The sequence below is a fragment of the Nansenia antarctica genome (genome assembly GCF_963989245.1).
Source record: "Nansenia antarctica genome assembly, chromosome: 5".
Lineage (NCBI taxonomy): Eukaryota > Metazoa > Chordata > Actinopteri > Argentiniformes > Microstomatidae > Nansenia > Nansenia antarctica.
The window spans coordinates 61,106,670-61,120,133 of record NC_137690.1 but is presented as its reverse complement, the minus strand read 5'-3'; the positions used below and the strand labels follow the sequence as shown (position 1 = coordinate 61,120,133).

Here is a 13,464-nt window from a genome sequence, read left to right as displayed (position 1 = left end):
ACATAAGATCTAATACATCCACATCTTGAATGTAATAATGGACCTCTGCGTTTGTCGTGCGTGTGTGTATGCATGCGTGCGTCCGGGTGAGTGAGGGACCACATGCCTGCGTCCGGGTGGGTGAGGGACCACATGCCTGCGTAGCCTGCTGGATGTCTGTCCTGCCTCAGGGGGAGAAGGAGCGTTGTTGTTGTCTTGTGAGCAGACAGCCGCTCACACATGATTAATTGTTTCCTTGTTGGAACCAAGTACCATCGACTGTGGCTGCTCCAGGCCTCCCAGGCTCTCCAACCCAATACCACTCCTCATAATGTGCCTGTGTTTGTCTGTTGTTGTCGTCCCGTTTTATGTGTTTTTCTGTCAGTGTACTCCTCCTCAGTACATATGCCATTGTTTTGAGACTGACCATAGGGAATTGGTCAAATATGCAACCGTTATGTGCTGACAAAGACCTCTATGATTCCTGGAAATGGTGTCAACCTTTTTGCTATTTGAAGTAGTTTTTTTTACATTGGTAACTTTATAACCGTATACCTTGTCATAAGCAGTTTGAATGTGTTGTGTTCAATTTCTTGTATTTGGATGTTATCATTTGTTAGTTCATGTGTAATCAATAGTAATTCATAGGGCTAGGGTATTAATGTCATGATACTTGTGGCACTGGACTGCACGCTATATTTTCTTAATAATATTGATATCACAATGGTAAAAATTCAATACCACACTTCTTGAAGGTCACTGATGATCTAGTTCACATGTACAGTGTGGGAGCACATGAGTGAGTCAAATGATTGATTAATTCCCATTATCGGTATGATAATTGTAATTAATCAATCACTGGGCTCACTCATGCACTGATAACCAGCAATGATAACATCAAGAGTGCCTAATTGCTCTTCTAAAGCCTCTCTGTGTCTAAATTGTTCTGTTCATCTTCCTTCACTGTCCAATGCTATTAAGTGCAGTAGAATGGTTTGATATAGTGCACATGCTTACAAATGATGGAAAAAGAGGAATGAAAATAGAAAACAAACCCTAATTGCTAGGTATCGGTGTACATGTGGATGGTGGATGGAGTCTCCGTGGGGTGTGTGTTGAGGACGTCACATAGAAACACTGCCATCTTCAGAAAGCCATTCAGACCCACAGTATTGCAAATTGTGGATTTAATAATAGCATGAAGATAATTCTTACCGAAACATTGTTTATGAGCACTTGATTTGACTTCATATAATGCCCCCTTTGTAAATAAAGACATGATACAGTACATGCTGTTTTGTAACCTAAACTGATTCTCTAAAATGTTATTTACATACATCATTCACATTAGATTGTCACTGCAGGAATCTGGTATACTCATACTGTATGACATATTTGTAAAATGTCAGTTTGTGTTATATAAGAAAAGGGACATATGGCCCACATCAGATTCTAGGCAAGTTTATTTGTATAGCACACTTCATACAACAAGGGCAATTCAAAGTGCTTTTAACTGACAGTTCCACATGAATGCTTGGTCTTGTGATAATTGCAGGCTGACATGTGACAGTGTTTTACCATAAGAACATGGTAAGAATATAGTCATATAAGAATAAATGTATTCAGATTTTATTGCTCTTTTATTATTTCATTATCATCTTTTAGGAAGCTCTGGAGACTATGTTCGATTGTTCCATCAGCAACACCATGCTTATACTGTATTCCACTGTTTTCAATCATGTTTTATTCTGGATTAAGCATTTCCATATTGCATTCACTTTCGGGTGAAAGTACCCTTTTCAATGTCTCTGTGAGATTATACATTTATTCCCTTCAAATTCCTTCAAGACCAAAGAGAAGAGGAATGTCATAAACTGCACTGCTGCAGCAGGCAACTCTATAATCCAGACTGACGTTAAACCAAAGTCTGTGTTTTCATAGTGACTCAACCACCACTGGTGGTGTTAAAAAGAAACATACCCTTCGCTTTCTCTCTGTGTGAGAACACGTCAAATCTGTTTAAGGGTAGGCCGTTCCTAAATAACACTGAGGCAGCAGTGTGATCCTACTGTCTGAACTGTCCAATGTCATGTTTGCGTGCTATGACGAGTCTATCCCTTTTTAACTGAGCTTTGATGTGTGTGACGGAGAAACAGATGGGGTGAATTGCATGTAGAACACATGAAACTAAACATACAGTATCAGTATCTTCAAATACATGCATGTCTTTCAAATCAGTGTGTCACAGACAAAAGGCCTAACCCTGAACTACAATGCCCCGCTCTTTTAGTCTTGGACTAGGTTTATAATCTGGGTCTTGGAAACTAGGTCACTCCTTATTGCAGTGATGGGGGCAGAGGAAAGACATACAAAAACAGGATCCTCCTTGACACTGACGTCTGTCTGATGGGGGTCCTCGGTGGGGTCTCGGTCTTTTGATAGGGCACTCACCGATGTCCTCTGAGGTTATTCCAGTCCCACAATAAACAGGCGAGCCATTGTCACATGGGGGAGCCCTCCTCATTATTATTTTCTAAAGTAATTACACCTTATTATCTGTGTTTACTTTTGCGCGGGCGAGTGTGCAGGTGTGTGAGGCTTGGCCGTGGGTGGCGGTTGTGGGTCTCACTGGTGAACAAGTCGCCCCCGTGAGTCTTTTTTTTTTCACTCAAGGTTTTGGGGGTATTGTAGCAGTGCTCTGCCACTAATTTCAGCCCCACAAAAGAAACGTGCAATTAGGCCTATTATTGTAGCAGCTGCACACTCCCTGCCTGCACGACAGCCCCCTGTCTTGGCTCCCGTGGTAGAGAGGCCTGCTGCAGTCGAGAGGAACCCTGGAACGGCTGCACTGCCCACCAGTGTCTGTGAGGGAAGGAGGATCCATCGCCCACAGCTACTAGCTTAGAGAACAAAAGGACAACCACAGGTCTCCTTCTTTGTGAAATGTTACAAAACAGTGCCTTGCATGTTCAGTATGTGCTTTACTGTACGTGTGTATTTATTGTATATTCTTAGATGTTGATGCTTTGGACAATTGCAAATTGCATTGCAAACTACTAGGCTAGATATTGTTTATTGATTTAACATTGGTTCAAGATTGGTGATTTCAATATTGTTCAATATAAGTGGGCCAACTGTCCATGTCAAGGTGAATCATGTGGGTCAGAAATTAATGTCAAAACTTTTCACAAATAAAAGCAATTATATTGAGGGATAAAGGGATAGATGGTAAAGTCAAAGTGAAAAGCCTGACAGTCTGTGAGGCTGAATATTGGGGGGCCACAGAGGCCCTCCTCAAGTCAAACACAAGAGACCAATCTTACGCTCTCAGCACAAACAAAATGGCCGTGGGTTCTCTATCGTTTCTCTCACTTACCGATTCTCTCACTCCAGTGACTTTCCAACAATTAAAATAATGATCCAGCCCAGGGCACTCAATTTCAAGGGTGTAGGCAGATTTGAGTATTTGTTTGTGTGTGTAAGTCAGTTATTCTTGCATTCTAAACTTCATGTGACAATCAAATACTGTATATTTTTTATGTCCTTTATTTAATATCCCAAACTTCAACAGCAGTAATTGATAAGAGACATTCAGTGGTGCAGAGGTCTGTAAAGACACTAAATACACCAAATCAACTTTAAGTCATATGGACATATATTGCAATACACAGCAGCCAGAATATCATCATTCATGTGTATGTGCTTTATGCACTTGGGAGCTGTTGGATTGTTGTATGGAGACGAGTGTTTGGGATAATCACTGGTGAACAGAGAGCTTCACTCTCTGGAGAGTATAGGAGACCTTCTGTTATCACTGCACATCTGTACAACTACACACATATCAGAGTAATTATCTTTGTAGATGTAAATCACCCCAGTATGTTCAAAAGTTATATTTATGATTTTTACTTTTAAGCCACACTCATTAGTCTTTAGCATTAGTCTTTTTTAATTTATTTTTTTAAACATGATCCCAAGCTATATTATACAATGTCCTCAGAACTTTGACTATAACAAGATACGACAGTACTAATCTCATTTAAGTATTATTACATCTTATATTTAATTAATTTAAATGACTGTGGCTATAACACTTTCATAATCTAAAGAGAAACAATGTTGGGGGGAAAATAACGGTAAGTATGGATACATTTAAAAACCGAAAAAAACTATAACTAATTAATATTCTACATAAGTTCTCAGCACCGCAAAAGAAGATAATGCAACAGTGCCAAGCATAGGCAGAGGAGGACGCTGGAGTCAGCTTCACTGCTGCGGGGGAGGCCTTACTGGCATCCATTTCACCCCATTAAGACCCTGGGACTGAGAGTCCACAAATGCAGAGAAATCATTTTGCCGGGAGAGTGTAGCTGGGTAAATTGGCCTCCGGTTCAGTGCGGGGGTCCCTGCTGTGCCGAGCGGAAGAACAGAGCCTGGACAGGAGTTGGGCAGGCCCAGGCAGGGCAGGCTGGGGGCCCCCATGCTGGGACCACCTCCCTGTCTCTGACAAACCCGGCAGTGGATAATCTCTCCTTCAGAGACTCAGACCAACCCCATGCGCTCAGAAGGAAGAGCCTGTTATACAGCAGAGAGGAACTCGCTCACTCTGGCTGTCAGTGTGTCATACTGTCCACATACACACTCGGAGACACCCACACATACACAGCTTATGCACATCTCCCGCCCTCTTCATGTCTATTCCTCGTTTCACCCCTCTCTATCTCCGTCTCACCTTAACACACACAAAATAAGGTTTGCTATTGCATTATGTCCACCTGAAGAGTGTGGTCGTTTTCAAACCTAGAGCATCATGATGGAAAACGTGTGAAGCATTTGACTCTTTACTTTAACATCATAGACCATTCATATGGTGGATTAAAATGGATGTTGAGTGTGTCACAAGGCAATAATTAGTGGACCATTAAATGTAGGTTAAGTGTTAGGTTGGCAGTAAAGCCACATTTCAGATCAATGGCTCTAACAAAAGTGGTATTTAAATGGATGTTAAAGCCGTGGACCAAAGTGGTCTTAATTCTGAAACAAAACATTGGAAAATATGTACCTATTTGAAAGCAATAGCTATACAAGTTAGGCTATATGTGCAACAATAACAAAACAGTATGGAACTGTCACAAGTTGAATATCTATCCTATCTAAGTCTTATATAATGGAAATCAATGCAGTAGGTTGAATAATAAAAACAACCAAAGGGGAATTTTCAAACGCTTTACTCATGTCAAGGTTTCTTACAAAAAAAGAATCAAGTTAACAGCCTCCATCTTAAGTGTGAAGTTACAATATTTAAACATAAAAGTCCATGTCCAATCCAACAGTCTGCAATGACGGCTACGACGTCTCCATCTTGTAACCATGTTTCTCCAGCTCCGCTCTGCAGAGAGAGAAAAGGATCAAGTCAATTGAGGTGATTACAAGCGACGGTTGAAGCACAAGTACCCTCCTCTATTGATTGAGAGAACCATTATAAAATCCAACTGAAAATAAGTGCCTAATGCCAGCAGCCATGGATGTATAATGATTACTTGTACTATGCTGAATCCTTTAACATAATAATATCTTGTGTTTTGAGTCTATACACATTTCATAATAGTTACCATCACAGGTTTAAATAAAACAAATGCTGAATAATTTTCTGAAGGGCATTAATGTAAAAACTGACTTGCCAGTCAATATAGGCTACAGACTATAATTATTATTATTTGTAGATGTATTATTATTAACATGAATGTAAATAAAGATACTGACAATGGATTACTCAAGCATTTAATGTATTAGGCAATATATAGGCTACTTGATTAATTGTTTAACAGATAGGCCTACACCACTTCACCCTTTTCAAAAAGAATAAGAAAAACAAATATGTTAAATGTTTATGTATATACACACACACACATATATATACACGATCAAACTAGCCAAAACCATGGGTGAAGTAGGAGGTTGCATATGGCCCCCAAATGAAATTATATATTATCGCCAGGTATGAGCCACAAAATGTGACGCTTATAAGTTGAGTGTGGACCATTAGCTTGACCAGCAGCCAAAACATGAAAGCTGACAGCGGAGCATGGGAGAGAGTTAGGAATCTCAGAGTTAGTTCAGATGTGTATGGCAAGATCTAATTACCAAAACGAAAAAGTAAAGATTTCAGCATTGTAGCTCAACTAGTTTACAGTTGAGTTTAGTGCTGTTCAATGCAAGACAGACACACTGAGGTCTGACTGAGGCCTTAAAGGGGCAGTGTTGTATTTTAGGAAGACTAGACATAAGTTATTTCATCATTACACTCAAATCATGTTTACTAGGTGATTACAACTGTCTCGTCTTTCCATAACTAAAACAGCATCAACTTCAGCAAAGATCTCGCCTAGGGAACCCAAATTGATTCATGATAATGTATTTAATAATCAGACTGAAATGTTGCATAATAATTCTCATACTTTTCATGTTTATCCATCTAAGCTAGATATTCCTACACAATGGTTTTTTTGCTCGCTCACTTCATCTTTCTGAAAATGAAATCTGTTAAACAACTATGCACAACCCCTGACAGACAGACAGACACACTCCTCCAACCCCCTGTGTAGCTCCATGACAACAACATTCTCAATTTTCAAGTTTGTAGGCGTTTCACTACTTCTGCTAATAATGTTAATATCTGGCCAGGTTTATAATGCAGTCTTTTAGTTTTACTGTCAGTAAGGGCGCTGTCTGTTCTAATTGAATACATTCTCATATGTAAAGCTGCCTAGCCTCATGTATAGCTTCAAATATATATATATTTTTTTTAAGTAATCATGACCTATTGAGCTAGTCAACACTGACATAATGACATGCATTTCTTGATTTGAGATGGACTCTGAGGGAAGGACATCACCTGTCATAAACACAGTACATGGCTCAAATGGTTTAGTAAGTATATACCTGAGTTGATTTGAGAAGTCGTCCTCTACATTGTCATCATCCCAGTTGTCTTCCCACACGTGGGCATCCTCGTCCTCCTCCAGCCCGGTCCAATCTGAAACCAACAGACACAACACTTAGAAACATCAACACTTGGCAGACTAGCTAAAGTTAGCACGCCATGCTAACATTAGCCAACCAAGCTAACAACACCTACTGCTTTACCTACACATTATCTGATTACACGAGCTAGGTAGTTTGTCCCTGTGCCTAAAACACAGCCGTTATCTGCCTTATGTGAAGATGTCCTCATTTCAACCTATAAAATGTTGTGGCATCTGTGCCTACTCAACACTTTTAGCAAGCTTGCTAACGCTAACGTTAACATAGCTAAGCACTTCTTATCTATGAGTATGGGTGTCGGGTTAGCATGCTACCGTTAGCAAGCTAAGCTAGCTGAGTCACTGTGGGGCTCAATCCGAAAAGTCACCAAACGAGTAAAAAACAATGACAAACGGCTTGAACAAGAAGCGTAAACGAAACCACAGTTAATTTACCCTCTGCCGGGAACTCTTCAAACTCGTCATCCTCCTCCAGTAATCCCAAATCCACAGTCTTCTTGTCGGACATGTTCGCTGCCTTGACGTTCGTTACTGGCGTTCTTGAGTGGAGCTACTAACTCTGTGGTGGTGAACGGGGTTTTTCAATGAGGGGAATTATGGGATAGTGGCGGTTAGAAATAGAGCAAGCACACGTAGAGCGCTCTGCCTCTGCACCATCACCTGAATGCTGTACAGAAAGCTCAACCACAAACCAAAATGAAAAAGTGTTTTGATTGTTGTTGTTGTATTTATTTTTTTATTTTTTTAAGTTGTACACGGTATCAGACAGGTATGTTTTTAATGTCAACATATTTGCCTGTTGCTGTAACAGGTATAATTTGGTATAGCCTCACACACACATAAACACCCGCACACCCGCTTACACACACACACACACACACACACACACACACACACACACACACACACACGCGTACACACACTCACACACACACACACACACACACACACACACACACACACACACACACACACACACACACACACACACACACCATAGGCCCTCTGTAAAGTATACATTTATGGCCCTTCAGCTTCACATATCCTGCTCATCCAAATGTATCACTGCATAATAAAAGCCTTCAGTGTGAAAACTTAATTCTGCAACACTAGTAAATATTCCTGTCCCACCTCATCTGTTTCCTCATCAATCTCAACACTGTCAGGCTTTACAGATTCCAGACACTGACAGCACCAGCGTGAAGAGGGGATAAAGTAGTCTAGAAAATGACTATAGAGTTCTTTTTACATGACATGAATAATTGACCTGTTAGTTAGAAAATATGATGATTAATTGTAATTGTACACACACACACACACACACACACACACACACACTCACACACACACACACACACACACACACACACACACACACACACATTCTCACACACACACACACACACACACACACACACACACACACACACCATCCTTGTGCAGTCCTCCTCCCACAAAGCAAATGCATAAGTTTCTTGCATTTAGGTAAAGTTTTTCATTCAGGAACAAATGCACATTCTGATCCATGTGGCCTGTTTAAATAATGAACCAGAAGCCACAGCTTAGTATGTAGTTTAGATAAATGAGAGGACACATCTACCACAAAACCACATGTCCCACAATGAAAATTGCCTTGCAGCTGTCATATGCTGACAGACGGTGAAAACCTCAACTTAGGCTCTGCTCACTTATTCTATTTTCAAATTATTTTGTAATCATCCTAAGCCTTTACACATGACAATGCCACAACATTTAGAGGAAGTGGGAGAGAGATAGACAGAGAGAGAGAGAGAGAGCACAATGCTACAGTACACATTTGAGGAAGTAAACCTCACATCATTTATGATGTGAAAACGGACAAACTGGACAACAGAAAACTGGGACAACAGAGAACTGGACAGCAGAGAACAAAACTGGGAATTGAATTCCCAACAAAGCTGGGTGTTCCAGAAACATCTCACACAGCTCAGAGAATACAGTAGGAGGAGGAGTCTCAGGTACAGGAGCCTGGGAAGTGTCTGCAGTGTCTACCCGGCATACCTGAGTCTGCAGTTACACTGTGGCGCCTGGAGTCTCCCGGGTCAGGGAGGGAGGTATGGGGGGATAAGGGGGTTAGACAGCAGTGCTGCCCAGACTGACTCCTCGACTTTCTTCGCTTTGCGACGCGTCTCTGAAAATGCCTTTCATACAGCCCTCCAGGACAGGCTGGCCACTAACTAACTCCTCACAGAGAGAGAGAGAGACTCCAACCCAGCCCGGCCAGTCTGGCAGCAGTCTGTCTTACAGCCTGGACGTTTATCATGGCCCAGATCACGATATGGCCCTCAGGGTGCACACAGAGAGGTGAGGGGGGTGGGAGTTGGAAGGGTAGGGTAGCTCTGAACCATCATCACTACCACCCCCCCCCCCCACCCCTCCCCTGCCCCCCCCCCCCTTCAGCTCCCATCTGACAGATCCCCCTCTCAGATTAGGGGACAGACGAGACCTCTTCCCTGCCAGCGAAAGTGACAACACACAGGAACATGAAGCTGTCTAGCCTGCCTGTCCTACCTGAGGGCCCTTTGTCTGATCTTCAGGCCATCCCCTCCAGCGTTCAGACATTGCCGACATACATTGTCATTTTACTTGCCAGAAATGGTTGTCCCATAGACTGAAGAGTAAGCATGTGAATGTAAATGATAAGCAAGCTTCTGTAAAGATTGTCTGTCTTGAATATTTCTGTCTTTTTATTTTTATTTTATTGTTTCCCGTTTCTCTTTTGATCATGTGAATGAAGAACTTGGTGGTTGCAATGTTGAATGAATCTGTTTAATCTGATCACTCCTTTTTGTTTTTGAAGCTCCAAAATAATGAGGCAAGAGAGCAACGGAATATGACCTTAAGAAAATGCCCTGAGACGTAAACGATCACCACAGATTAGGAGGATTTAACCATCCAATTAATAAGGTAAATCCCAGAAAAACATGTCAGCTTTGCTCTTCGGAAATCTGTGGGGACTGATATGCTTCCAGGATATGTCTGTCAAGATTCTCTATTAAACTTAATCCTAGCCAGTCACTAAATCCAGGGCATTGTGTTTTGTATGGTGACCCTCTCTGTAACAGAAAGGCCACTGAATTGTTTTAAAGGAAAACAGGAGATCCTGATAAAACATGCACCCTAAATAATCCAATGAAATTGAGGGAATCTAAACAGAACAAAAATGTGACATTATTTGTTTCTGTTGTTTTATTCTCGAACTTTATGTCTCAGTCATCGAACTGTCTGTCATTAAGAATTTAAGTTTCATATTTTTTCCCCTGTCTGTCTTGAAAAGGCCTGTCATCTGAGGCTTGAGGTACAGTTTGCCAAGAGGCTAATGGCCCTTTATGACAATACAATCTGATGTCTGTTCTAGCTAGCCCCAGGTAATCCAGTCCACCTCGGCAGCTTAGCCGTGCTCGGGCTTAAGTTGCATATTTTGTTTTTATCAGGACTCTGCTGATAAATGCTATCAGCGAGGCAGAAATGAAATATGGGGGGTCTATCTCGAGTTCCAAAAATGGACAGGTCCTGGACCCCATTTCATATATATATATAACCGTTGCTCTGTTGAACAATGACACCTCTATCGCAAGGGCTGCCCATTGGTGGACCTTATTCACAAGTTAGTTAGCAACCATATGCTGCAAACTTACATCTATGTGAAAATGACATATGATTTGTGTGCTATGTTTGGATATTCATAACAAACATTTGAAATAAATGAGAATTTAATGACAGCACATAAATTACGTTCATACCTTGTTAACAATTAACATTATGCGGTGTCTATAACAAATGACAAAATACTATTTATCCCAATGTTATATTATATAGTGCTACCCTAATTTGAGTTACACCAGACAAATCTTTGCTAATATATATGTATTGCACTGCCTCTCCCTCCATACTGTTCTGTCATGACCATGACCAAATCTACTATATGTGAAAAACACTTACACACTCATACCATGACCCCTTCTATGAAAAGCGTTCTCATTCAAAGTGCTCATTGAACACAGCATACATTCATGCTGGTACAGAGTCATTAGCTTGAGATTCCCTCTGTGTAGGGTTATGTGTATGGAAATATTAATGTTAGCTCTGAAATGCATTAAATCCTCTCCTGTAAAAAGAAAGAAATAGTATGTGTGACACAATATCACAATTATGAAAGTTTATTTTCATTACATTTTCTGTAAAAAAATCTATCTATCAATTTCTGACATCATTTTTCCATCATTGGTCTCTACAGAGGTCAAGCGATAACATAAATGTAAAATAATACTCATTTAGTCCGCCCTACTCAGTGAGATTGCATTGATCCAGTCCTGAGGTGTCTCTTTTGTATTATGATGTATCCCATGATCACCACCACAATGGGCCTTTGTGTCTGTGATGACATGTGTTGCATGTCTATAGACAGACCTTGGCTACCTGGCTCTCCTGTCCTGTAGCTAGCTGTGTCGCAAACACTCTGAAGTGGTTTCCCCCTCCTTGTGTACTTGCCATCATTTCTTTCACACATCAAGGCCTTTCATAGTGGTTACTGAAGAGAGAAGACGTGATAAGGAAGCCTTTTAAGTCATTTTTTGAAGACACATCTAGTCTGTAAAGCCCTCTCTCATTTGGCTATGGTATGAAAGTCTAAAGTGCCTGTCCCTCAGCACAGGGTTCACTGAGCGAATGACGAGCTGCTCTGCTCTAATACCTGAACGCTCCTCATCTGTCATCTATGGGGAGGAATGAGGATGAATGACACAACATGCCTGACGCTGACGGCTCTCCTTTTTTACCTTGTCTGATCATCAACAGAGAGCAATCACACACATCGAGCTGTGCATATACTGTGAAATTATAATTATCCAATCCACCCTTCAAACAAGCATCAACTTTAATGCGGTGATGTCACACATTGAAAAACATTTATGTTGTTCACTTTTAGCTGTCAGGTGGATTTTGCATTCATACCATACCTGTCTTTAAGCTTCTCAATCCAACTCTCAATATTTGTTTTTGTGTAATCGATAACTTGATAACTTTCCGGGTATTTAGTTTTTTTTTTGCCTTTGCATGGAATTCAGTAATCCCGAACATGTGGCCATCCCTAACCCCGGAAATACCTCTGATTGGTCTGATTGATAAATGAACCTCTCCTTGTGCTTTTGTGGGTCTGCAGCTCTGAGGGCCTCTGAAGGTCTGGACTATGTCCAGGAAACCTGTAACAGCCACTTATTAAGTAGTTAGACCCTCAAGTCCAGGGTGCAGGGACTGCTGGTGGTCACCTGGGTTTGCGTTTGCTTGAGCATCGTCTTCCCATTGGTCAGATTCGGAGTCCTTGAATGTTGGGAAGCCACCACCTGGTACAATCCCCTCTCTTCTCCACCGAGGTCAGGGGTCTTCTGTTTGTTCAGCTTGGCTGGGTCATTCACACACATGCAATTATTAGTATTTTATCAAAACAACTAACCATCCCCCAGTTTCTACACCACCAATGTGTCTTTGTTTAGCCATAGAGTTTCTCTTGGTATTGAGTGTTGTTCGAGGGGGGCTGGAGATATTTATTGGACAGTAATACCTAAATAAATAAATGCAACACATGTAACACAAGCGTAAAAAAGAAAGAAAAAGAAATCGATTGGACAGATGGCAAATCATTTTTATTTTGCGAACAATATATAAATGCTTTGTCAAATTTGTTTACGTTTATCTTTTTCGATTTAGATTCACCTCACAAGACTATTATATGCATTTGGGGTGGTTAATGATGGTAAAGAAAAAAGGTATGCAAGAGTAGACACGCAACTTCCCCCAGTGCCAGTCATTACTGTTTGATAATTGTTTCTTCTACTTCATTGAGCTTCGCATCAGGATGCGCTGTGAATCTGTCAATTTCAGAAGTTCGAAACAGAGTCCATTGTGCATAAAGTACCTCAATTAAGGGGAAGTGTAGAGAATTCAATGGGCTCCAGATTCATATAACCAACATGCAGCTTTAATTTTTCACGAAGGTTCTCTCGGACACTGATTCCAGGGGAAGGTGGAAACTGTTGAGCAGCTATGATTAATCATGTTGGCATGGCAGATTGTGAGCTCAGCCATTAGAAACACTGAACCAATCTCGCTACATCTGTGGAGCACTAGAGCCCACATAGCCCTAAACTGTGGAAACAGGTCTGTCTGAGTTCTCAAATTGAGCACAGAAGAGCACCAAGCCCCACTTGTATATGGAAGTTAGGGCAAGAAACCAAGAATAATTTTCTAGAGTATGGCTGAAGGCAAAGCTTAAACGGCTCAGCCAATGACAAGCGTTTAGGTAGGCCAGAGCAGAGCATGCACCCTGGATAGACTGCAGATGAAACATTAGGAGGTGGAAGGGAAAGTGGTGATTTGTCATTAAGACTTATCAAAGAAAGTAGGA

General features: G+C 41.1%; 2 protein-coding genes across 2 annotated transcripts in view; both read right to left on the bottom strand.

Moving 5' to 3' along the window:
* The window catches only part of slc25a13 (solute carrier family 25 member 13), a gene marked incomplete at both ends in the record, with an annotated part of 49,720 nt that extends 45,259 nt beyond the window's left edge, over window positions 1-4,461 (bottom strand). The window contains one exon of the mRNA XM_080531802.1: window positions 4,270-4,461. Within this exon, the coding sequence (XP_080387928.1) occupies window positions 4,270-4,461 (192 nt within the window). The remainder of the gene's footprint in view (window positions 1-4,269) is intronic.
* Window positions 4,462-5,192: 731 nt separating this feature from the next.
* sem1 (SEM1 26S proteasome subunit) lies at window positions 5,193-7,571 on the bottom strand. The gene is made up of 3 exons (XM_080530628.1): window positions 7,458-7,571; window positions 6,922-7,015; window positions 5,193-5,368 (listed from the first exon to the last, which is right to left on the bottom strand). Exons 1-3 carry the CDS (start codon window positions 7,528-7,530, stop codon window positions 5,326-5,328), a joined length of 210 nt encoding a protein of 69 aa, XP_080386754.1. The 5' UTR covers window positions 7,531-7,571; the 3' UTR covers window positions 5,193-5,325.
* Window positions 7,572-13,464: the final 5,893 nt, after the last annotated feature.

Coding starts and splice junctions, on each gene's coding strand:
- sem1 (XM_080530628.1), bottom strand. CDS start 7,530: ATGTCCGACAAGAAGACTGTGGATTTGGGATTACTGGAGGAGGATGAC. Junction 7,016..7,457: donor TGAAGAGTTCCCGGCAGAGG/GTAAATTAACTG, acceptor TGTTGGTTTCAG/ATTGGACCGGGCTGGAGGAG. Junction 5,369..6,921: donor GACTTCTCAAATCAACTCAG/GTATATACTTAC, acceptor CTCTCTCTGCAG/AGCGGAGCTGGAGAAACATG.